The sequence below is a fragment of the Mauremys mutica genome, chromosome 7 (genome assembly GCF_020497125.1).
Source record: "Mauremys mutica isolate MM-2020 ecotype Southern chromosome 7, ASM2049712v1, whole genome shotgun sequence".
In the NCBI taxonomy this organism is placed as follows: Eukaryota; Metazoa; Chordata; order Testudines; family Geoemydidae; genus Mauremys; species Mauremys mutica.
In genome coordinates this window covers 101,759,882-101,786,323 of record NC_059078.1, presented here as the reverse complement: position 1 = coordinate 101,786,323, position 26,442 = coordinate 101,759,882, and the positions used below count along the sequence as shown (strand labels likewise).

Here is a 26,442-nt window from a genome sequence, read left to right as displayed (position 1 = left end):
CAGACGTAATGGAGGAGGGGAATGTAGTGGGAGCTAAACCAGAGAGGCGGTGAAATTCCAGTGGGAGAACCGAAGAGTTGGGGCAAACTCCAGAGAAGGAAAGTGGGGAGCTAGAGATAGTGGAACATGAGCAGAGGGGAGAAATGGTGGGGGAGGGGAAAATGTAAAGAGGTGAGGTAGGCACAGAGTGAACAGATGTACCAATATTAGGGGCTTTGTCTTATATATGCAACTATTCTCCCTTCTCTCCCCCGCCTCCAAAAAAAAAAAGTGTCACTATTTTTCACACTTGCTATTTGTCACCTTATGTAGGGAACTGGGAGCAGGGAGGAAGATGTGTGTGGCAAACTTAAGGGAGAGCCAAGTCAGAAGGAAGGGGAGAAATAATAGATTTGATGTGGAAGAGGAGCAAGAAACTTGAACAATTTGATAACCTCAGAAGTATGTAAATGGGGAAATGAGTATTTATTGATATGCAAATTGGGATATTTCATCACATGTACAAAATGTCCAGCATTCCGATTTTGCAGACTTAAAAGGTATGAGCAAGAGAAAAATAGGAGGAATGTGGTAAGCTCCAGAAGCACAACTGAGCAACTCTGTTATATGGGTAGCCCCCACGTGTCTGGAAGAAATGCTTTTTGTTAATCAGACGTGGACTTTCTCCATCTGCACTGGATCAGTACTGACAAAATGACCTCTTGGAAATGTGTAGTAGTTTTAGAAAATTTCTTGGTAATCAAGGGTATGGCAGAACTTGTCAGCATAAAAGAAATAAAATCTTTAGAATTAGAATGTTTTCTGATCCATCTAGCAGGTGACCATATTGCTTAATATGTTTGAAACTAATTAGAACTTTTATTTGTATTACAAAGCAAAATAAAAGTGCTTGCCTAAAAGCTAGAGGTCAAGTTAACATTGTCACATGTGCAATTAGTTTCTCTTCTGTGCAGCACAGCATGTGCATTTAATTTTGGGGGGAAAGACAAAAACAGCATCTCAGAAAGTTCCTTCTTTAATAAAATTACAGTAGATCTAATCCTATTTGTTTACTTTCAAAGGAAGACTTTAATGGGAGGGTTTAATTGCAAAGATGAACAAGCCTTAAATGTTTAAAACTGGGCTTTTTTCAGATAGACCTTTTGAATTGATCTCCAAATTCCCCAAGTGAAGACGAAAACATACTGTATAAATGTACCGGAACCTAGGTGTTCTTGGATTTTCTCTAAGGTATATCTTCACTAAAGATTTATTTGGTTCAGTGACTTCAGTTCAAGTGGAAAAGACTTGAGGGCAGCCTAGCTGGCTGAATAGGAAAAAAAACTGCTCTTTTATCATACATGGGCCTGCAGCCAGCCCTGTTAGTGACATCATGGAAACTTGTGGTATCCTGTGTATATAGTAGTAAGAAAATGTGTTGCCCACATAGTCTCTTTGGTGCTGTTATGATACAGCAACAAGCTGTGACTTGGCATGCCATTTCTAACAGACAATAATTTAAACGACATATCATTATAATTTCTAAATAAAGAGCCTTGAATTTTTTAAAATATGTGTTTATGAGTCCAGTGAAGGGGAGAGGTGTCAGAGAAACATGCTTCTCAAAACCATGTCGCCATTTCCCCTTTTAAATTTGTGACTACTCACAGCGAGTTGCATTTAAATCACCCTGAATTTGCTGAATCATTGCTTGAAATGGTATTTATACCCATATTGTTAATATACTCAGTTCCCTGAAACTGAGACTAGTAATCTTAGGACCAAATCATGTTCACTTTACCCACATGAGATGTCAGAGAGCTTGCTTGTTAGGCAAAGCAAATGGGATTTGATATTACAAGATTGTGCAAGACTTTCATATTTTGGGGATTGGGCCAAATATAAGTAACTCCTTTTTTTCTTATTGCTTGTTCTGACTATATGTTAGTGTATGGTACAGTAACGCCTCACGTAATGTTGAGTTATGTTCCTGAAAAATGCAACTTCAAGTGAAACGATGTTAAACTAATCCAATTTTCCCATAAGATTTAATGTAAATGTGGGGGGTTAGGTTCCAAGGAAATGTTTTTGGGGCAGATAAAAGATCCTATATACTGTACAATATTGTACGGTGGTGGGGAGGTGCCCCAGCTTACCCCTGGGGCTCAGGGCTGGGGGTGCAGGGTCTGGGGGGGAGTTAGGGTGTAGGAGGGGGCTCAGGGTGGGGTGCGAGGTCTGAGAGGGAGTTAGGGTGTGGGAGGGCGCTCAGGGTGGGGGGTGCAGGAGGAGGCTCAGGGCTGGGGCAGGCATGAGGTGCAGAGCACTTACCTGGGGCAGCTCCTGTTTGGTGCAGGGGATGTGCAGGTGGCTCTGCGCAGCGTGGCACCGCCCCCATGGCCGTGATTCTGGGAGCGCCCCCCCCCCCCCCGCAGGCAGGGCCACCCAGAACTTAGGGGCTGCAGGGTCCTGGGCTAAGGGGGCCCCTGGGGCCCTGGCCTCCAGCTCTAAAGCATCTTTCAGAATCAGGAGGAGCAGGGGCAGCTGCACAGCCAGTGGCTGGAAAGAAGCGGCGCTTTCCCCTTCAAAACTGGCTGGAGAGAAGTGGCCACTTCTCTCCAGCCACTGGCTGTGCGGCTGCCCCTGCTCTACCTGAGTCCTCCGGCTCATGGTCACAGGGACTCATTCTGAAAGGGGCTTTAGAGCTGCAGGCCGGGGCCCCGGGGCCCTGCAGTCCCTAAAGCCCCTGCATTCCGGGTGGCCCTGCCTGCCGGGGGCAGGCAGCTTCCCCGCTTGCTTGCTTGCTCCCTCCCTCCCAGAAAGTCCTAAGCGCCACCAAACAGCTGTTTGGTGGCGGGGGAAGCACTGGGAGGGAGGGAGGAAGGGAGGGGGAGGAGGCAGAGAAGAGGAACTTGTGCAATGTTCCCTTGTAAAGTCAAACAACGTTATAAGGGAGCATTGCACAACTTTAAACGAGTATGTTCCCTAATGGAGCAGCGATGTAACTTCGAAACAACATTAAGTGGGAGGACGTTAAGTGAGGAGTTACTGTACATAGATTGTTTTCAAAATTTAAAAGTAATCACAATACATTTTAGTTTTTAATATTGCCTATTTCCTAACTTGTGAAGATGGACGGTATATCAGGCAATGAATTACACAGTCTGTTCCCCAGAAATAAGCCATTACAGTATATTGAACAACAGAATGATTGCCAGAATTCCTTATTATATTTGCAGTCCTACACCTTGCTTAGGAAGACTGGGAAAATAGCCTTGTCAAAGAGGTGACGCACCCTCTTTTAGACTACTGCTTTTTGTCAAAAAATCAAGTGTGGAAATGCATATAAAAAAAACTTCTAGGGGCCAATTGAAATTGTAATGGTTTAAATGCTTTAAGACTATCTGTGAAAAATAGGTAATATTATATAAAATAAATTGTACACATTTTAAAATGTTAAAGGCTGCAGTAAAACTAATTACTATTTTTTCTTACTAATTGAAAAAGTCTCAGTTTTGAGGGGCAACCGTATTGTGTATGTTACAGATCGTAATACAATTAAAGCCCCATATTTGTGCGTTGTATAATACATATTTGAATCTGTGTGTTGTGTACAGTGAGATAATACATAATGTCAGAAAAGATTTTGGGGATTTCCCAAATAACTTGCTTAGGGCACTAGACAGTTATTGGGAGACTCAGGTTCAAGTCCCTGCCCTGCCACAGACTCCCTGTGTGATCTTATGCAAATCACTTAGCCTCTCTGTGCCTTAATTTCTCATCGGTAAAATGGGGATAAAAGATTTTCCTGTCTGAGATGTTGTGAGAGTTAATACACTAATAACAGTGACGTTCTCAGCTACTATGGTAAAAAAGAACATATAAGTGACACTTCTGTCTTTAACATGATATGCATACCACCACAATATATGTGTAGGTTGAAGTACACTCATCGTAACAAAAATTTTTTAGATGATGAATTTTGTCAATGACTACTTTCAACCATGTGCCGTAGCAGGATGTTTGTGAGAAGGGTGGAGGGACGTGAATTAAGAGTATTTCACAATGCCAAGAGTTACTGAGGTAGAATTTAAGATTGTTTAGAACATAAGAATGGCCATACTGGGTCAGACCAAAGGTCCATCTAGCCCAATATCCTGTCTTCCAACTGTGGCCAATGCCAGGTGCTTCAGAGGGATTGAACAGAGCAGGAAATCATCAAGTGATCCATCCCTTGTCGCCCATTCCCTGCTTCTGGCAAACAGAGACTAGGGACACCATTCTGCTTGCTGTGAAATTTGGTCCCATTTGTGCAGCAGAGTACACGGGGTCCTGCATGGAGGGTAACCAGCTACTAGGCTAATGGACAGGGAATAAGGCTGAGATTTTTGTCATGTTTATATGTAGTAAATGTCATGGACAGGTCATGGGTAATGAACAAGAATTGATGGAAGCCTGAGCTCCATGATGCCCAGGCTGGCAGCCCAAGCCCTACTGCCTAGGGCTCACAACCTGAGTCCTGGGGATCACCCCGCCATCCGAGAGAGGGACTGACAGCCCAAGTCCTGCCAAACACCCGGGGGAGGGGCGGGGAAGAGGGAGTTGATAGCCTGAGCCCCGACACCCATTGTGGGGGGCTGACAGCTGAGGCCCTGAGGTTGCAGAGGTCACAAAAAATCACGGAATCTGTGACAGACTTGTTGCCTTAACTGAGAACACAAGTTCTATGAAAGGGTAAAGGAGAAAGCTTGTTTACGAAAATAAATAAATAAATAAAGTGGAGGGAAGACCTACTTTCTGGCTGTTTTTTCTAGCTGGAAGAAGTTGGGAAAACAGGAAAAAGGTATGAAAAATGGATTTTCCCCACTTTCTCACACTTTTTCCTCCCTTAACCTTCCATTTTCCAGCTGGGGGAAGAGCTGGCAGGAGGTTGTTTTAGTTTTTGTTTTGTTTGAGGAAAAAGTAGTGTGGGGGTCAAATACCAAAACTGAAGGGGAAAACTAAAACTATTTGGTTTCCAAAAACTGAAACAAAACACACATCAAAATGAAATATTTTGACAATGCTGAAATTTTCCAATAAAAATTTGTGAAAAGTGACATACTCTTACAGAAAATTTTACAACTTTTTATGCAGAGAATTTGGATCAGCACTAATCATTTATAAAAAGATTTTTGTGATGGAACATTATGCTCAACTACGCCTATTTCAGAAACTGGGGTCCTGATTCTGATCTCATTTACACCAGCTTTACACCATTAAATTTCCATTGAGTTCAGTGAAGATACTCCTGGTGTGTACCAGTCTGAGTTCATAATAGGTCTTTGAGATGTCTTTTGCTAAGATAATAAGCTATTACCAGTACAGGTACAGGGATTATTGGGCCATATATATTGTTAATTGCTATATAATTAATATAATTGCTATACTGATCTATAGCATTCATTAACACGATCTTTTAATGCATGATTGTTACACAGCTAACTCACAATTTGTAGTCTGAATGAAGTGTAGTGAGCTCTGAATAAAACATCATGTATGGGAGAGAACATTTGTTATTCCCTTTCTGTGTTACCCTCCTTTGCTGAGTTAATTCTAACTTAGATTGGAACTAATTTTATTTTATTTTATGTTCCTCTGGTGGCCTATTAATAACATGCAGTACTAGTGTGTGTAGACTGTTGTATTTTAAAACTCCTAGCACTACTTAGTTTTGTGCCTTAAGCATTGCTGAGCCCACCGGCTCTGCTAATATCTGCTCTGCTTGGCTCTTACTGGTGGTTTGATTGATATTGGCTGTTCCTTTAATGGGTTGACTGCCTTCAGCACTTAGATGAACGATGAATGGATCTTGACCTGCTGCTCATGGCTTGAGGGCAGATTAAAATACTGTCATTAATGATATCACTTGGAAGTGACATACTGTCTGTTGCTGATAAAAATCTGCTTATTGATTAACTCATTAGTATCTGGCTTCAGGGTGGTAGCTGTGTTAGTCTGTTTCAGCAAAAGCAATGAGGAGTCCTTGTGGCACCTTAGAGACTAACAAATTTATTTGTGCATAAGCTTTCGTGGGCTAGAACCAAAACTTATGCCCAAATAAATTTGTTGGTCTCTAAGGTGCCACAAGGACTCCTCATTTTTTTTTATTAGCCTCTGACTAGCACTTTTCTGTAATGAATTCTTTTAGAAGAGATGTTAATGCCACTGTCATAAACATACAGATAAGGGTAGCATAAAATCCCTCCTTTACCTGTAAGGGGTTAAGAAGCTCAAATAACCTGGTTGGCACCTGACCAAAAGGACCAATAAGGAAAGAAGATACTTTCAAATTGGGGGAGGGGGTGAGGTTTTGTTTGGGCTCTCTTTCTTTTGTTTTCTCTGGTTAGAGAGAGAGAGAGAGAGAGAGAGAGAGAGAGACCAAGGAGGTAACCCAGCTCCTATTGAAATGATACATCTAAGATTACAGAAATTGTAAGTAATAGCAAGGAAATGCGTTAGATTATCTTTTATTTTAGCTCGTGAATTTTACCTATGCTAAGAGGGAGGTTTATTCCTGTTTTTGTAACTTTGAAGTTGAGTCTAGAGGGGAATCCTCTGTGTTTTTAAATCTTTTTATTACCCTGTAAAATTACCTTCCATCCTGATTTTACAGAGGTGCTTCTTTTACTTTTTTCTTTATAATAAAGTTGTTCTTTTAAGAACCTGATTGGTTTTTAGTATCAGAGGGGTAGCCATGTTAGTCTGGATCTGTAAAAAGCAACAGAGTCCTGTGGCACCATATAGACTAACAGACGTATTGGAGCTTAAGCTTTCATGGGTGAATACCCACTTCGTCAGACGCATGAACAAAAGCTTATGCTCCAATACGTCTGTTAGTCTATAAGGTGCCACAGGACTCTTTGTTGATTGATTTTTAGTGTCCTAAAAATCCAGGGGTTTGATCTGTGCTCACTTTGTTAACCTATTGGTTGGTATATTATCCTCAAACCTCCCCAGGAAAGGGGGTGAAAGGGCTTGGGGGATATTTTTGGGGGGATAGGGCTCCAAGTGGCCCCTCCCTGGATGTTTGTTTAAATCACTTGGTGGTGGCAGCAATATTGTCCAAGGACAAGGAAAGGATTTGTGCCTTGGGGAAGTTTTTAACCTAAGCTGATAGAAATAAGCTTAGGGGGTCCTTCATGTGGGTCCCCACATCTGTATCCCACAGATCAGAGTTGGGAGGGAACCCAGGCAGCAACATTTCCCAGAATGACTGACTTGTTCAGCTGTAGAGCTGATTCACTGCCCTACATTTTGTATAGGAATTCCATTCATGCTATTGAGGTATATTGGTATAGTGGAAAGCAATATACTGAAAGTTGGTTGGGATTTCAATTTCTCTTTTGTCTGTGGACAAGATAGTGTATGTTAAATTCAGTTTAAATTTAGGGCATCACCTCTGATCCAGATTTATAGCAAGGAAACTTAGTTGTCACAATCAGAAATAAAGGCTTTTGTTTTCTGTCCTCAGATCAAGTGTTTCTCTTCATAGATATGTATTTTTCCTTAGTACTTTGGTAAAGTAAAAAAACAGATTTTAAGACTTTTGGAACATATTTGGAAGTGTAACTGCAACTGTTTATTTTCAGTCCCTTGTGAAATCAGGTTTGTAGGATTTCAGCAACAGGAGTAAGTGTGGGAAAAAAAGAAAACCTGCATATTATGTGATCCTTCATTGTGATCTGTTGAAATTAGACATTTTAATAGTAAGCCTATCCATCCCCTGGACATTTCTACTCCCCCTAACTACCTGTGTGGGACAAGAGCCTCTCTTTCTTCTAAGAGAGTGGGCTATGAAAACTGCCAAGTCTCACTGTGAATCAGCAGCATTAGAGCAGCAGGGAGCATGGAGTCTCAGGTGGAGAGCCCCCAGCTCCCTGGTGCCCAGGATGCAGAGAGGACTATTCATTTATTCACTCTGACTTTTAGTAAGATAGTACGCTCTATGAAGCCAAGTCATTCTCTTGCTCTGTGTTTATACAACACCTAACAAAATGGTCTCAGCACCTACTAGGATCTTTGGATGCTACTGAAATAGAAATAATAAATAATGTGTATTCAGAATTCTAAATATGCTATGCAATCAGTCTGTGTGCACAAGAACATGTAAAATAACTTTATATTTTAACTGTTTTTCTAAAAAAACCTTTAATTTAACTCTGTGGTTTTCTTAGATTTGTCCATCAATCGATTTAAAATTATTACACAAAAGACAGACCATAAATGCAGGTTGTGTAGACAGATTTTAACATGTACCCAAAACACCAGGTCCAGCGTGCTCTCCATCAGAAAAACCTTTTATTGTTCAATAGACAATGTTTTAGTAGCACTGGATATGTTCAGTTTGAACAAAGGCCATAAAGACAAAAAATATAAGCCATATTATTTGGGAGTGTTTATCTAAAACAAGTAAATTTCCAGGTGCTGCATTTTGACTTGGTGCAGGAACTTTATTGCTTTATCTAATTCAAATATTAATGAAGCATTACATTTTCCTTGCAATTTTTTAAAATGTAGTGCATTAAACAGCATACCTAATATACAAAATAATGAAGCACAGCAATATTAAATCTGACTACTTTTTATTTAGGCTAACTATGACAGTTAAGAGTAGCAGAATTATTTTTGCTCTGGAATAGGGTTGCCAGGCATCTGGTTTTTGACCGGAACGCCCAGTTGAAAAGGGACCATGGAGGCTCTAGTCAGCACCACTGACCTGGCCATTAAAAGTCTGGTTGGTGGTGCAGCGGGGCGAAGGCAGGCTCCCTACCTGCCCTGGCTCTCTGCAGCTTCCCGGAAGTGGCCGGCATGTCTGGCCCCAGGCACAAAGGCAATCAGGGAAGCTCTGTGTGCTGCCCTCGCCCCCAGCTCTGGCTGCACAGCTCCCATTGGCCGGGAACTGCAGCCAATGGGAGCTGCAGGGGCAGTACCTGCTGCCCGTGCCTCCACCAGGGGCCAGACATACTGTCTGCTTCTGGGAGCAGCACAGAGCCAGAGCAGGTAGGAAGCCTGTCTTAGCCCCACTCCACTGCCGACTGGGAGCCGTCTGAGTTAAGCGCCACGTGGCTGGAACCCATACCCCAAACTGCCTGCCTCAGGTCAGAACCCCCTCCCTCACCTTAACTCCATCCCAGACCCCGTATTCCCATCTGCACCCCAACCCCCTGCCCCAGATCGGAACTCCCTCCCTCCCTCCCTCCCGCACCCCCTACCCCAGCATTGAGCCCCCTCCTGCATCCAAACTCCTTCCCAGAGCCTGCACCCCAAACCCCTACCCAGCCCGGAGCCTGCACACCCTTCGGCACTCCAACCCCCTGCCCTAGCCCAGTGAAAGTGAGTGAGGGTGGAGTGAGTGGGGGCGGGGCAGGGCAAGGGTGTTCGGATTTGTGTAACTAGAAACTTGTCAACCCTACTCTGGAATTTTTTTATAAACTGTTTCTGTGCTGGGATTTTAATTGTCAATACTCTGCTTATCCAAATGTGAGAGTTATCACTAAATTTGAGAAAGATCAAACAGACAGTGGATTTTGTAGAATAAACCACCGACAGAGACATCAGGTTGGAGGGTGCGAATCCTTAAAAGCTCAAAGCCATGTCCAAGAACTTAATTTTACATCAAATTCATGATAATAGCTAATTTAAGACTCGTATATCTTTTTTAAGACTAAATTTAACTTAGTGCTAAATGCTAACTTAATTGCAGTTTGTAGTGTGATTGCCACCAAAAGAGCTGCAGGGAAGAACACACATAATTGTAATGTAGGCAGAGGACATTTATAGTCAGAAGCTGAGCATTTTTTGTTTGTCATGTGCTATGTAATTTTATTTCTAAACATAGTGCGATTTTAAAAACATGCGATGAGGTGCATGCACTCTACCCTTCTGACAGTTTTGCCTAAGTAAATCATGTAAGTTTAGACATGTTTGCTGTAAAATTATTGTAGATCGTTTGCAGAAATTATGTTTCCGTGATCCCTTTATGCCCTTTGCTCGCTGAAATCTGGAAGGAGTGGGGCACCTCTTCCACATAGGAAACAAGTAGGAACAGCCTCTTCCAGACTGAGAGCCTCCCATACGCAAAATCAGTTTACAAGGCAAGACCAAAGTCTTCCTTTTAATTTTACCTCTCTTTATCTTTCAATATGATTTATCGCTTACCACTTGCAATGGAGTAAATTAGGAGCAACTTTGCTGAAGTCAGTGAGATTAAACTGGTGTAAAAACAGAATCAGGCCATATAACTTTTTTAAAAATACCCATTTTTTGTGGGATCTTAAAAATCATTTAGGTGCCTAAGTCCTATTGACTTGGCACATTGGAAAATGCTACCCTTTATCTATAGATTGTAGCAGTATATTTCTTTCTATCACATACTTGAATTCCACTCCATAACTACTCATTTTTCACGTATGTATACTACTATCCTGGACAAGTGTTTTTAACATGTGATTAAAGTATAGAAACCATTTAAAGAAAAACATGCTACATCAGTGCAATGTCCTACATACAGCTTAGTATGGGTGTGCTTGACTAGTTACAAGAAATTCTTCTCAGGATCATTGCAGATTCAACCAGATCACTTTCAAGGTGACTATGCTGATGAGAAAGACAGACTGGTGATGTTTACATTTTAGTCATAAGTTATAGTATAGTGCTTTAAAACCAAGGCCGTTGTTTAACAATCTTTTCTCCCTTTCATTGCTTTGTGAATTAATTAAATAACTTGGAAGGAAAGCATAGTTATACTAGTGAGATACTATTCTCCTTTAAAGAATCAGATTTCCATTCCCTTAGGATAGTGGTCCCCGAACATTTTACCTCATGCTCCCCCTTACCCTTGTCCACACCTCCCCTCCCCGTGGAGCTGCAGTTAGGGGCAGGACCATGTCTCCAGTGTGGGGGGATGCAGGCGGGACAAGGGGGCCGGGGGTGGCGGTGAAGCCTCAGCTGCCAGCCGGTGCCCTGGGCATGGGGTCAGCATCTGGACCCCTGAGTCCTGGGTGTGGGCCAGCAGCCGGAGCCGAGTCCAGGAGCAGAGCTGGGTGGAGCTCCCTCTCTACCCTCCCATGGCCCCCAGTTGCGCCCCCCCAAAATGTTCCTCCATGTCCCCCTTAGGGGGGACCTCTTACTTAGTAACTGACCTAGAATAGGTCAAAAGATCAATTCTACCTATAAGTTTTTAGGTGCAGGAACGGAGTGATAGTGGTTTGAGCATTGGCCTGCTAAACCCAGGGTTGTGAGTTCAATCCTAGAGGGGGCCATTTGGGGATTGGTCCTGCTTTTGAGCAGGGGGTTGGACTAGATGATCTCTTGAGGTCCCTTCCAACCCTAATATTCTATGATAGATAATTGAAATCTGAGGCACTAATCTAAAGCAGTTGGTATTCTGTTACTGGAATTTAACTATTACTGTCTTTGGCTCCTGTATTCCCCACCTTTGTGAAAGCATATGTGGTTAACAAATAAACACCCAAAAATCTGTAGTTCTGCTCTAAGTGTGGAGTTTGCACATTTTCTCCCTTGGGACTGGCAGGCTGGGTAGGCAGGGGTGGGTATTACAGAAGGACAGAAAGTGGGCAGAGAATTTGGGGGCCATTACAGCCCTCAGAATTTAAACTTCAGGCAGCTGAACAGTCAAGTTTTGTGAGTAGAGAACATGCTCCTCTAATTCACCATTTGTTTTTGGACTTTTTAGTAGGTAGAATAATGCACAAAATGATTAATGGACAAGGCAGTAGACTGGAGAAGAAATTGTGGTTAAGTGAAAGGGGGGCTCTGAAATTTTGTTCTCAGACATGCCAAATAAATGTGCTGGCCCAGATCTTAGAAATATAGGACTGGAAGGAACCTTGATAGGTCATCTAGTCCAGTCCCCTGCACTCAAGGCAGGACTAAGTATTATCTAGACCATCCCTGAGAGGTGTTTGTCTAACTTGTTCTGTCATACCTGCATCCAAATCTATACGTGGAGGCTTGGTGGAAAGAGGGGTCAGCTGTGGCCACATTGCTGTGTCCTCTCTACCCCATTCCCTGCAGAGGAGCCTTCATGGTCCAGGGATGCAGATTTGGCAACTTGAGGGAAGGAGTGGGTAGGACAGGAGTGGGGCTGAGGAGGACACATAATTCCTCTTCTTTCTAGCCATATAGATGCCCTGAAAAAGAAATTACGGTCTGAGACTGTAGTCTCTCTTCCATCATGCCAGAGGCCAGAGCTGATATGAAAGTTCATAGCCACTGCGTGGACGGCCCTCTGGCCTCTCACAGATCTCTGGGAACTGGGAAGCTATCAAATTTAGCAGCAAGCCAAATTCTACCTTCTCTGATGTAACAATAGAGGGAGGAGCTCTGTGAGGGTATCTTTGCAGAGATTTCCCTTTTATTCCCTTCTTCCAAATTATGCCCCTGGGCAGGGTGATCTGGACCATATTAGAACCCTGTAGTTTTGTATATTTTAACTTTACTAAAATATTTTTAGTCAAAACAGGTTAAAATATTAAATTAAAAATGTTGGTTTAACTTTTAGGAGTTAGGTAGTTATAAAACAATTGATTTCATTGCCTGCTTTTGCAGGAACTGCAGTATCATCTTACAAATGTGATAGAAATATGTTTTCTGTTCAATGTCATTGTTGGTACTGTGTATTGTGCTAAACACAATGTTACTTGCACAGTATAGCTGACAAAAATGACTCAGCTAATAGTGTGGCCTTAACCATTCAGTTCACGATTCCCAATCTTACAGTTCACAAATCCTAATCATTTTGCACGCTGCTGGACAAGGAGGTCAAACCTCTGGTTACCAATTTAGAGCAATGCAATTTTGTCAAGATTACAGATCACCACTAAGTTGCTAAACCACTGGTTATTTCTGATAGCTAATCTATATTTATCAGGAAATTCCAATAATATACATAATATATAGTGAAAAGAAATGGGTGCTGAAAATAAAAAAGACGTGTTTTGAAGTCTCTGTGCTTCTAGATAACTTGTGAATACTACTGAGTTCCTTTATTCCAGATTAGTATATGTGGTACTTAGGGCTGGAGAATTAGAACAGAAGAATGGCCATACCGGGTCAGACCAAAGGTCCATCTAGCCCAATATCCTGTCCTCCGACAGTGGCCAATGCCAGGTAACCAGAGGGAATGAACAGAACAGGTAATCACCAAGTGGTCCATTCCCTGTCACCCATTCCCAGGTTCTAACAGAGGCTAGAGACACCATCCCTGCCAATCCTGGCTAATAGCCATTGATGGACCTATCCTCCATGAATTAATCTAGTTCTTTTTTGAACCCTCCACATCTTGGAGCGCTTGGGTAGGAGGAGCAGAAAAGAATGAGCAGAACCACAGTAAGGTTATTTGCTGTGCCTCTGCCAACTTCTGCAGTTGTCAAAAACACCTTATGATGAAAATGGTGTAAGACAGCCATGTTAGGAGGCATATCTGTCCTCGGACTATTTCCCTGAGGGAGATAGTCAACCGTTGTGATTAGCCATGTCATCATCAGGTCTGAAGCTTGAAGGAGCTTCTGTGTGTCACACATTGCTGAAGTTGGTTTACCACCATCTTCACAAGAGTTTTTATAGGATAGTAAGTTCTGAATCTGGATGAATTCACAGTTATTAGTCTTTCTCAGCAAAAATACTTTGTTTAATATGTTTTCCAAAGCCTTTAGTTTTTCAGTATTGGCTAATAACCTATTGCATTTCTAGCATTGGATATTTTTTTTAAAACTAATAGAGTATAAAAAACTCAAACCAACAATAAGCATATATTTTGTTAATTTTCTCTTTGCAATTCAGTACTTTGAGCACTTGTTCATTCTTGAATTTTTTTATTTCAACTCCTTTGCTCCTGTATTTTTCTTCAGCTTGGTTGACAAATAGAAACTCCTATGGATATCTAGATAAAATCATCCCATTTCTCCCAGTTTTGCCAAATCCATGCATTCAAAAATCAAAACTCTGGCCCCAAATTGCAATGAGATCGGCTTAATCATGACATTTTAAAAATAAATGATAGGATTTTAAAATATTATTATGTGTCTTCTGGTTTTTGAGCCTTCCGAGAGAAAAGTGTGATCATTCAGGTTCAAAGTTCAATCTTAAACGTGTCGGCAAAAATGCAGATTTCCATGTCTGCTGTATGCACTTTTCTTAATTTTTAAATGAATGCTTACAATCTGCAGACCTAACTGGTACTCACTGAGGGCTGTGCGCAGTTATATTGGTCAATTAGAAGGTGCTCATGTTCTATAGTGATTGGGGCCATATAAGCACCTAGACAGACATATATTGAAAATAGCTGCTGTGCTGCAGCTAGATGGATGAGAAGATGCATATGCTTGTAAGTCTGCATTGTCTGGGGACAACTGCTACAAAATCATATTTTTTGGAAAGTAAATATTAACTTTTTGATATTTAAAGTCAGTACAGTAGAACCTCAGAGCTATGAACACCTCTGGAATGGAGGTTGTTCGTAACTCTGAAATGTTTGTAACTCTGAACAAAACGTTATGGTGGTTCTTTCAAAAGTTTACAGCTGAACATTGATTTAATACAGCTTTGAAACTTTACAATCTAGAAGAAAAATACTGCTTTTAACCATCTTAATTTAAATGAAACAAGCACAAACAGATTCCTTACCTTGCAAAATCTTTTTTTAACTTTCCCTTTATTTCAGCAGTTTACGTTTCATCCAGTACTATACACTATTCATTTTTATTTTGTCTTTGCTGTCTGAATGCATATTTCCTGTTTCAAATGAGGTGTGTGGTTAATCAGTCAGTTCGTAACTCTGAGGTTTTACTGTATCTTGTATTCTGAAGCTATTAAAGATATACATTTACAAAGATCATTTCCAATATTTTGATGATGATTCTGCCAGTTGTTTGCCTTTGTATCCAACAGGTATTACCTGAAAGAAATCCTATTAACTAAACATTACATATTTAGTCTTACTTCATATGTGCCATATTTCAACCTGTGGATATAACTTTGCTAATATATGTAACTTATGTTCATTTATTTCAGATTGTACATACACACAAGCCACATTTTATGGCTTTACATTGTCAAGAGTTTGGTGGAAAAAACTATGAAGCTTCCATGTCTCATGTGGACAAGTTTGTTAAGTAAGTAACTGGAAAGGTGCATTTCTATCCTAGTATATGATTTATGCTTGGAAGTATAACAAATATTAATGGATAACATCTTATCTTGTAAGGTATTGAGTGCCCGTAACTCCCATTGACTTAATTTCATAGAATTGGGTCAATAGTCTTGTGAAGGTACGCTAATTTGTTGTAATACAGCTATGAGTCTGTAGGGAAGTCTGGCACAAATTTAAGGTTTCATTTTAAGTTAAGAGTCTCTGTACTCCTTACTGCATACTTAGATGTGGCATGTTTGTTTTTTTTCCCCCAGAAGCACAATACTACTGTTTTTTGAGGTATGTGCTGATAACCTCTATGTATCTGAGAATAAAATCTGGACCTTGGATCATCTGTTTTCATGCAGCAATTTCAAGTTTGCTAATATACTTTCGCTTCTCAGCTAGCCTCTACAGAATTAAATATCATTTTTGTTATTGGTTTTGTTGTTGTTTTTTGTTTTAGTAACTAGAGTCTGGCTCTTCATTTTGTGGTTGTTGCTTCTATAAGAGGAATAATGAAAAGTAGTTGCAGTTTGCTGAAGGCCAATTACCTCTGTTGAAAGTAATTGGCCTTTAACATGAGGCATGGTCTGCACTTAAAAGTTAGGTCAACACAGCTAAATGGATGGAGATGTGAAAAATTCACACTCCTGACCAGTGTAGCTAGGTTGACCTGACCCCCATCACATAGGCAGCTACATCAACAGAAGAATGTTTATGTTGATGTGACTACCACTATTTGGGTAGATGACGTAGCTACATTGACGGGAAAACATTTTCTATTGGTGTAGGCTGTGTCTACACTATGGGGTTATGCTAGCACAGCTACGGCAATGTAGTATGTAGTGTAAATATACCCTTAGATAAATAGATACTTTTCCCTCAGTATTAACAGAATTACCTGCATGTACTATAAGGGGAATACTTCAGGACTATTTCAGCTGGTAAGATAAGTGTAACAGAGTGGTCTGCCCTTTTGAGGACCAGAGGCTTGGGGCCAGCCAGTTCTGTTCATTAATCAGATACAGCTGAGGGGAGAACAGGTGTTCCCTATGAAGAGCTGGGCTGTCATTAAGGTGAAGGAAGCAGGAACAGCAGGGAAGTCCCTGGGAGAGGTTGACAAGAGTCCGCTGCGGGAGAGGATGCCATGGGAACCTGCTGGGGTAAATGATCCTCAAGGGAGAAAACCCTGGGAGGCAGTGCTTGGCTGAAAGAGCAAGGAAGAAAGTTTCCAGAAGCCAGGAAATAGGGACAAAGAGCTTGCAGAAGGGGTGTCCAGAAGAGGGGCCAACTTTTTTAGTATGGACATAGTGAGACCATTGTTGAAGCTGATCATGGAAAAGGAGCCTTGGTAGTGGCAGAAGATCCTGTTTGACTTCTAGTCTGATGGACATTGTTGGGTTTGGACTCTGAAGATGTTTTCTTTGAACTTGGAGGCCTTGTATGTGTTTTAATACACGAACCTGGAAAAGAGTGTTATTGAAATAGGGAGTTTGAAGTCCTTAGCAAGAACCCAAGGAAGAATATTGCAATGCTGACTCTTGCAACCAGGAAGTACTAAAAGACAGGATGTCATGTGACAGTACGGTTATTTAGTTACCTTCAGTCATTGGCAAGCTCTAATAATTAAACAATTCTATCTTTTGAGAAACTTTTCAAAATGCTAACTGCTAATGTATTTTCTTATTCTGCTACTTCCTAGTTGAAATCCAAACTGTTTGTGATAAAAGGTTGAGTTACAGCGGGTGGCATGGAAACCTGATATGAAGGAAATAGGAGGTGAGATAGAGGAAGTGTAAAGGAAGAAAAATTTAAGCACAAATAATTATTTAAAAAAATAGTATAAGTTCTGCAGGTTGAAAAGTTAAGATATATTCAATTTGCTGAGAAATTAGTGAACAGGAGATGTCATTTTGTTCTTTAATACTGTATTCAACAATCTAATATGTTAGGAAGAAACATTAATCATAACAAGTATTAACTCCAAAATACAGACCTAGACTGAGATAATATCTCAAGCTAATAAACCATGCTAACCTCCTAACCTTCATCAGTTGCTACTGTTACATTTCCTGTATAATTTTCCCTATCAATTAGATAATATACCAGGGGTCGGGAACCTTTCAGAAGTGGTGTGCCGAGTCTTCATTTATTCACTCTAATTTAAGGTTTCGTGCGCCAGTAAAAGATTTTAATGTTTTTAGAAGGTTTCTTTCTATAAGTCTATAATATATAACTAAACTATTGTATGTAAAGTAAAAAAGGTTTTAAAAATGCCAGAACCCAGGCAGTGTGAGTGCCTCTAAAAATCAGCTCGCGTGCCACCTTTGGGACATGTGCCATAGGTTGCCTACCCCTGTAATATACTATGAAAAGACAGTATGACTATATTGGTATTTTAAAATACAGGACTGGAAATCAAGTAACTGAGTCTACACTCCAAACTCAAAAATAAATATAAAGAATTTTAAGTCAGCGCTTTTTCTGGGCTAAATGATTGTAGGAATGTAACAGTATTGATGCAAGTGCCACTTGAGGGGATTAAAGACAACATAACCAAAGTTACACTAGTATTAAGTTTATTTTTATCCTCTGACATTTAATTTTGTATGTAATGATATAGTGCACCAGAAGATGAGATGAACTGACAAAAGAATTTCACAAGCCTTAAACTTTGGATGCACTGAGTCAAGGATGAGGAGTACAATACTACTGTCCTTTGGCTAAACTTTTAATTCTATAAATGTATATAATTCAGATACATGAGATCTTGCATATTTGAGTAATTTAACTGAGTAGCTTTGTTTGCAATTGTGATTTTTCTGTTTTGATAGCTAATGCAGTTTTGAATGGTGACTTTTCAACATGATGAAACACAGTTATTATTATTAAAGGGAAGAAGTGCAATATCTAATTTAATGTTGAAACATTTGTCATTTAAATAAAGACAATAAATGCCACTGTTAATGAAATGTAGCCATAATGAGTTCTTTTCAGAAAGACAAATTATGTTTTGAAACCTCCTTGTTCTCAAATATTTGATTTGCTAATAAACCTTAATTGACATTACTGATGTAAATATTGAAGTTATATCAACATAAGATTTTCAGTTAATCCTCCACCACCTTCAGTACTTTGAAATAATTTGAGGGTCCTATTCCATGGAAAGTAGTCAAACAGTGCCCTCTGCTGATTTTGTTAATCAGTTGATTTAGTGAACCTTTTTATTTTAAGTGAAAATAAGATAGCCCTTAAATTGTCCTTTTATTTATAAAACTGAATTTATTTGCTGCATATTTTGGTGTAGCGGTTCTATTGTTCTTACTTTTTTATAGTGGGGCCAATTTGATGTTTCAGTGGATTTGAAATAAAAAATATAATTTGGAATATGTCAAGTATCAGGGGGTAGCCATGTTAGTCTATATCCACAAAACCAACAAGGAGTCCGGTGGTACCTTAAAGACTCTTTTGTGTCTTAAAGTCTTTAAGGTGCCACCGAACGCCTTGTTATAATTTGGAATGAGCTACCTTTATATTGTAAATCATCAAAATGCAAAACTGTTACTATGTATTTCCAGGGCTGAGCATTTTCCTCACTCCATCCCCTGCAAAAAATATTTTAATCTTAGGCCAGAGTAGATCCCATGCATTGTTATAGGTTGAGGAATAGAGATCCCATTCTAGGCTATTTGACATTTGTCTTAGGCTGGCTGTCATTTAGTCAGTCAAAAGAACATTCCCTGACATAGCTTCCAAAAGTCTTCTCCTGGAAAGCAGGTAGATGGGCAAAGTCATGTATGCCACTGCTAATAAATAAGGTTAAGATTTTGTCACAGTTATTTTTAGTAAAAGTCACGGACAGGTCACGGGCAATAAACAAGAATTCACAGAAGCCTGGTCCCCATTGCTGGGGGCTGATAGCCCGAGCCCCGCCACCTGGGGGATGGGGCAAACAGTCCAAGCCCTGAAGTCACGGAGGTTATGAAAAATCACAGAATTCTGACCTCCATGACAGACTCATAGCCTTCCTAATAAATAAGCTTCTTCAGCTGTGGTGCTCCCATGGGACAGCAATTGCAAAGACTCATTTGCTGGATCCAGGTTCCTCCAACTATTAAAAAGAGGCAGCTTCTTCAAACTTTCATTTATTTTTGTTATTCTCATGCACTCCTGCCTTAAAAACCTCATGCTGGAGCACCTTAACGGCACCACTTTCAGGGCTGCCAGGTTTTGTTCAATTGTGTGTGTGACATTTTTTGACAGAGAGCAAAGAACTGAGCAGGTTTTGGGGGGCGGGGGAGGGGGGGGGATAAAACCTATTCCCTTTGTACCTTAGACACAAAGGAGTTTGGTCAGGTAGAGACAGAAGGGATTGTTGAGTGGGAATTGAACTTTGTGGAAATTCCGCCCAATAGTGTAGCTATCCGTCTGCCAAGTCAGCCAGTATCAAAGCTGTTTGGCACATCTTCACTTCTCTTTGGGTTTCCCAAGCCTAGAGAGCAGCCTGCCACTGATGTTAGAGCAGCCAGCCTTTGAAGCCAATCATTCTACAGTCAGGTGAGCTGGACAGCAAGTTTTACAGACTGTCTTCCCCAGAGACTGGGAACCTGGAGCTCAGACTTTAAAGCCTGCTGGGCTGGTTCATGCAATTTTTAAAGAAACTTTGATATCTTGAAAGTTTGTGGTTTTTTTCTCAAGATCTTCAAATATAGATGACACTTTGCAATACCATAGTTCTTCAATAGCCTATGTTTAATATATTGGTTGATCTCAGTCCAGTCGTTAGTAGTCAGGTGGCCACATTACAAAACCATCAGTTGTCAGAAACTGGCTCCCTTGTTGACAGCCTCAGCAGAAAATCCAAGGACTGAATGGATGTGCAGGCTGAAACACCCTCTCTTATTGGTGCTCCCTTCATGTTTAGAGTTAAGGAGTATTGTCAAAGCAATCTGAAGAAGATTGAACTGCAGCTGTTTGCACTGTAACTGATTTGTGGGTAAATAGAGAACTTCAGTCTCCAGGGCTATCAGTGTGACATATCTCATCAACACTTACGTTCACTTAAAATGTCTTTTAAAAATGAGAAATAATATGAACTAGGACCACGCTTTCTTTGATGAGTGTTAGGGACATGTTGAAATATAGTGGATGAGAGTGAAGAGATACAACAGATTTGCATATCCCTTCATACTGACAGTCTTTCATTTATGTCTTTCAGAGAATTGTTATCAAGTGATGCAATGAAAGACTATAACAGAGCCCGGGTTTACCTGGATGAGAACTACAAGTCACAAGAACATTTTACGGTAAATTTCCTTCTTCCATGAGATTAGTTTAATACTCAATTCACTTATGTTTGATCTTGAAACTGTTTTATACTGACTGATATAAGGATTGGCTTTAGCATCCTCTGTGATGATGGGGATTACATCTTTTCTAAATGTACTGTATGGCAGTAGGAGATGTTCAAATTGATTGTTTAGAAGAACTGTATCTGTGAAAATGTTAGTAGAATGTCAGAGTTCATGAAAAGCGAGTTTCTGCATTCTTTTGTGCTAGTCATTGGTAGATCATTATACCCCCATTCAAGGAAATGTCACCAGGCTACATTTTGGGATGGCGCCAGACTTGCAGCTTGATTAACTGAAAAGAGATTGGCAAACATTGGAAACTTTGTTATGCATCTTGAGTCTGATTCATGTGACTGTGAAGGGAAAAATCAGTGTACAAACAAACTTACACTGATATGTGGGTAACATTTATGTAAATGTGAAAATGAAACACAGGCATAGGAAAATTCACCTTTTTATCTACAGCGGAAGAGACCGCTTAGTGACAGCCTGAATTTATACAATAAACAAACCACAGCTACCATTTTATTGCATGCCCGCCCAGTACAGCAGTACTCCCAGTAGACTATTCGGCCCCACTGTACCTTCTTCCCTGACTGACCGGACCCCACCCTTCACACAAGTAGCCTATTTTCATCCATCATAGCCCATCCTATATTGACATATCTTTTTTTCTACATTGTTTCTCCAGGGTCCAGTCAAGGCAATCCTCCTCTTTCTTCTCAGGGCCACTAGCATTAATCCAAAATGTGTTCTTAAAGCAGATTTTGTACTGACAGTTTTGCTTTCCTTTGCTGATGCTGCTGGTGTGTTGTGCTCTCCTTTATGCTTCTCTGTCAGCAGTTGGTCAGTCCACTCTCCTTTGTACTCCAGTCTGATATTCAATGAGCTTATGTAGTCGAGTGACTTAACTGCTGACACACACAACTGTCCAGCTATATAGCTTGTTCTTCTCCAATTCTTCATCTTGTCAGTCAGTCTGAGGATCCATAATATGACTTTGTGATGTGACCTGCAGCATTGTAGAGGTTGTTTTAGCGTCATTGGTACATCTGCTCTGGTTACCCTGGCTTCTCCACTTTACTCTTTTGCTGCCAAACGTGGCTGGCCCATTTGGCCATAGCAATAAACTATGAAGCATCTTCACGTCTTCTCCCATTCTTCTGTGTGTCCTAATTGCAGTGTCCTAGCATAATCCAAATGGCTCTCAACAAGTTAGCACTATACAATATCAATAAAGCACAGGTTAAATGTATTCAGATCTGGCCAAATGACAGATCTCAAAAAGTAGTTATCAAGTGGGAATTTCTAGAAGAGTTTTTTAAAGGTCTGTTCTGGCCTGGCACTATTTAGTACTTTTATCAGTGTTTAGGAAGTAAATATAAAATTGCTGCTGATAAAAATTTGTGGATCACTCAAAAACTGGTGGAATGGCAAATAATGATAAGGACAGGGCAGTCATACAGAGCAGTATGGATCTCTTGGTAAGCTGATCTCATTCAAACAAATTGTGCAAATGCAGATTATACATCTAGGAACAAAGAGTGCAGGCCATACCTATATAATGGGGGGAGGGAGAATGGATCCTTGAAAGCGGTGACTCTGAAGGATTTAGGGGTTATAGAACATGAACATGAGCAATGCCATGGCAAATAGGGCTCCTGTGATCCTTGGATATATATAAATGGGAAAGTAGTAGGGCTACAGCAGTTGTGGTGTCCACATTTTTAAAAGGATGTTGAAAAAATCTGAGAGTGCAGAGAAGAGCCACAAAAATGAGTTGAGCGCTGGAAACAATGTGTCACAGTGAGAGATGTTAGGGGCTCAGTCTGTTTAATTTATCAAAAAGATCAAGAGATTACTTGATTATTTCCTCCAGTGAGGGTTATTAACTATTAAAACAACTACACCGCTACCTTGATATAACGCCACCCGATATAACACGAGTTTGGATATAACGCAGTAAAGCAGTGCTCCAGGGGAGCAGGGCTGTGCACAAGTTCAATATAACACAGTTTCACCTGTAACGCGGTAAGATTTTTTGGCTCCCAAGGGCAGCGTTATATCAAGGTAGAGGTGTACCAAGGGCAGTTGTGAATTCTCCATCTCCTGAAGTCTTGAGAGCGAGTGGATGCTTTTCTGGATGATATTGTTTATTCAAACACAAGTTATTGGGCTTAATGATGGAGTAGCTGAATGAAATTCTGTGGCCTGTGTAACGCAGGATATCAGACTAGATGATCATTATGGTCCCTTCTGGCCTTAAAATCTGATTTCTTGAATAAACTTTAACTTATAGTGGTGGCTTAAGGTTCCTTAGGAACTTAATTCGCATGTGGAACTGGTCATAGTGGAGTGTTGTTTTGCCATGCTCCCTTTCCACTTTTTTTCCTCTCCATGCCTTCTCAATTCCCTTTGTGCCAGGAGCTAAGGTATCACTCAAGAGGCAGCATAGGGGGTGGAGTCACCTCTGCCAGCTTTACTTACACGGGAATTTCCCAGTGCAAATATCCAACAACTTTAAGTTCAGTTTGCATCACTTAAGTGTAAATGGCATAAAGTGACTTGGTGGATAGGAGAAACCAGTCTAAAATTCTTAGTGGAAAAATTCTGAAGTGCAACCCTATGTAAATATGATGTGGATTTTATATGGTTATGACCTGTGCTTGTGGTGTTAGTTTTAGACAAAGGATTAGGGAAGAATTTGTGTAATTACTTTCCATTGTATGCAGTCTTGAGACTGAACCAAGTAACAAAAAACAAAAACAAAAGTCCCCTTACTATTCCCTGCCCCCACTACACAACAACCTAAAAACCCAGAAAAGTGAGAGAGAGAGAGAGAGAGAGAGATTGATTCACCTTCACTGTAGGCTTTTTTTTAATCTTGTCACTTGTTAGAGACCACTTACTGGCACTTTGTATCAAGGAATCTTGTACATAATTTCAAAGACTATTATCACAAATTTAAGATACATTTTTAATAATCATCATTTTAACTAATAAGAGACTTGAGTCCTGAGCTTTTAGTCTTTGAATTCACACACTGTCTGCACTAGATAGATTTTCAAAAGGGATTTTAACTACTAAGTCGTGACCATTTAGGGTAAAGTTTTATTCTTATCTTCTGTGTGGCTTGGTACTTTCAGGATGTTATCCATCTTCCCCAATTCCTCATTAGTTTTGTTTCTGATTGCAAAGGTCTTTAACTTGGGTGGTTTTTTTCCATTCCTTCTAAGGCTTGGAGTTGGCAACAAACATAATCCCTAATAATTCTGCGTGTGTGTGTATAAATATACTTATATTATATATGTCTATATAGTTATATATATATATAGAGAGAGAGAGAACTTTTTCTTTTTAAAAAAAAGTAAAAGTTCATCATATATGTTGTTGTGAAAATTCTATTTTCTTTAGAACTACAAAAGCCCAAGCATTCACAATGTTGCTAACTTATACCTCTGTTTTTCTAATATCCCTTTTCCTTCAGTTTTGACAGTGTAGCCTCTATGGGACTTTCCTTGGCTTGGTTTTTGCAGAGCTAATTCTGATTTTGCTGCCCACAATTGCACAGTGTGGCTGCTTCGGAGCGCTGACTCAAGGCATTGACAAAACACCTTTGGGTAACATGGATCCTCAAAATACACCTCCCTCTTTGCTAGTATAAGGAATGTGGCTTTACTTAGAGGATATGGATATATTTCTTGAATACTGTTTGGAAAATATAGTGCACTGACAGTGATATTCAAGGAGCTCTTGTGGAGTTCCTGATAGATAGAGAGAGAGAATTCTACAATAATTCTACTGTATGGTAAACAATCAAAATAGTCCATCTCAAACCCAAACAATCTGAGGGTATGGCTACACTTACAAATCTGCAGCGCTGGTAGTTGCAGCACTGGTCGTCCAGCTGTGCAGGGCCAGCGCTGGTGTGTGGCCACACTCACAGCTACCAGCGCTGGTGTGTGGCCACATTTGCAGCATTTGCAGCGCTGTTGGGAGTGATGCATTATGGGCAGCTATCCCAGCGTTCAAGTGGCAGCAACGTGCTTTTCAAAAGAGGGGGGTGGGGTGGGGCGTAGTGTGACAGGGAGCGGGCGAGAGAGAGAGTGTGGATTTTTGGAGCCAACACTGTGTGTTACCTTCCTGCCTTGAAAAATCAGAACATGTTCCCGATCTCTTACCCTTAACTCTTAACTGCAAACAGCGTGCAGCCAACCCTCTCTCCCCTCTGTCCCGTTTCTGTCAAGCAAACACTCACTCCCTGCCTGCCTCATTATCTCATTTGATTGTTCACAGATTGATCTCAGCAAACAGGAGCTGTGTTTGTAGATAAGCAGCTCCGGGATCAACGGAGCTACGGAGCTCCGAGTTCACAACAAAACAAAGAGAGGCTGCATAACAAAACAAAGAGAGTAATTTATAAAAGCATTCTGGGATATCTGCTAATACCCTGGAGGCCAATAACAGCGCTGGTGTGTGGCCACACTTGATGACCAGCGCTGCAGCACCAGCACTGCAATCTTTATTCCCCATGCTGAGCCAGGTGTATGGCCAGCGCTGCAGCCAGGGAGTTGCAGCGCTGGATGTGCCCTGCCGGTGTGGACACTTACTAATTGCAGCATTGGAAAGCCTCCACCAGCGCTGCAACTCGCAAGTGTAGCCATACCCTAAGACTAGTGATTGTGCCATCTGCAATTCTGTACCAGGTATGGTGAGGTTTTTGGTTTAAAGACACTTCCCTGCAGTAGCTGTCAGTACCCAGCTTGTGAATTCAGATAAAAACTTAATACATTTAAAAATAATTCTCTACAGCTGCAGGGCCACTGTTTAGCCTGAAGGAATTTGATGAAAACCTCTACTGCTTCTGCAGCTGACAACTGGACTCTTACCTCCTATTGGCTTTTGCAGCAAGCATCCCTAAGAATATGAAAAAGGTCAAAGGTGAGAGATAGCATTTGGCAATGGTCACTTGTCTAGATGCAGGGAATTGCTGTGCAGCTTTTCAAACCCTGCTAGGATAGAGCCTGTAGCTAAAATTTCCTTACACAACACTACTAAAAAAAATCAGCCCTATCAGATTTCAAAATGAACAGTTATATAAAATTTAAAAAATGATGTGAAGATTAATTTCTTGGCACAAGGTAAGACAGCAGCTACTACCCTAGGGCTCATGCTTATCAGCTTTGGGAATATGACAGTGTTCGAGTTAAGAGCTCCCAGCAGTTATGAATGAAGTTTGTGGGTGACAACCATTGAAAGAGTAAAGGTTGTTTCCCAGAAGTTTCACTAACTGAACAGTCTGCATCAATATTAGTTCAGTTGTGACTGGAAACAAGGATGGGCAAACTGGTTTGGACAAAAACTGACTCTCACCTTATCCTACAATCCTAACTCAGGATTTTACTGGTAGTTCAAAATACCAGTAATTTTTAAAAAAATTCTGCTCTTAGTAAATCTTTCATTACATAATCATACAACTGTGAACAGTTTTACATATCCTTTGGCAAATACTACACAATACAATCTAGACATCAGTCCCAGTCTCTACTAGGAGAGTTTGTATAAGGTCTTTATAGGGAGGGTGATGAATGGAGGCTGAGAAAAAGTCAGAGGCAAGGCCATAAAAATACCTATAAATAAATAAGGTGAATCTTGAATTTTTTATTGAATTTCTCAAGTTCTTAATGTTTAAATTCTCTACTATAACTTTAACTGCAATCCATGTAGTTTTGTTGTTGTTTGTTTTTTCTGTAAAGTCAATAAATTATGAGTCTTCACTCTACACAGACGTTTTGCAGATTGGAAAAAAAAGTAAAGCTTTTAAAGGGATCTCTTTATTGGTATTAGATGAGGGAGAAGCAACACTGAGGAACCATGTTTTCCCTCAACAATTATCTTATTAGTAATAATGGGATAATT

At 40.5% G+C, this 26,442-nt stretch overlaps 1 protein-coding gene across 5 annotated transcripts in view; it reads left to right on the top strand.

The window, feature by feature from the left end:
- Positions 1–26,442, top strand: part of INPP5A (inositol polyphosphate-5-phosphatase A) — a 415,177-nt gene that overhangs the window by 130,320 nt on the left and 258,415 nt on the right. For all 5 annotated transcript variants that reach the window (XM_045024848.1, XM_045024849.1, XM_045024853.1 and 2 more), the window contains 2 exons: positions 15,052–15,152; positions 20,391–20,478. In XM_045024848.1, the coding sequence (XP_044880783.1) occupies positions 15,052–15,152; positions 20,391–20,478 (189 nt within the window). The remainder of the gene's footprint in view (positions 1–15,051; positions 15,153–20,390; positions 20,479–26,442) is intronic.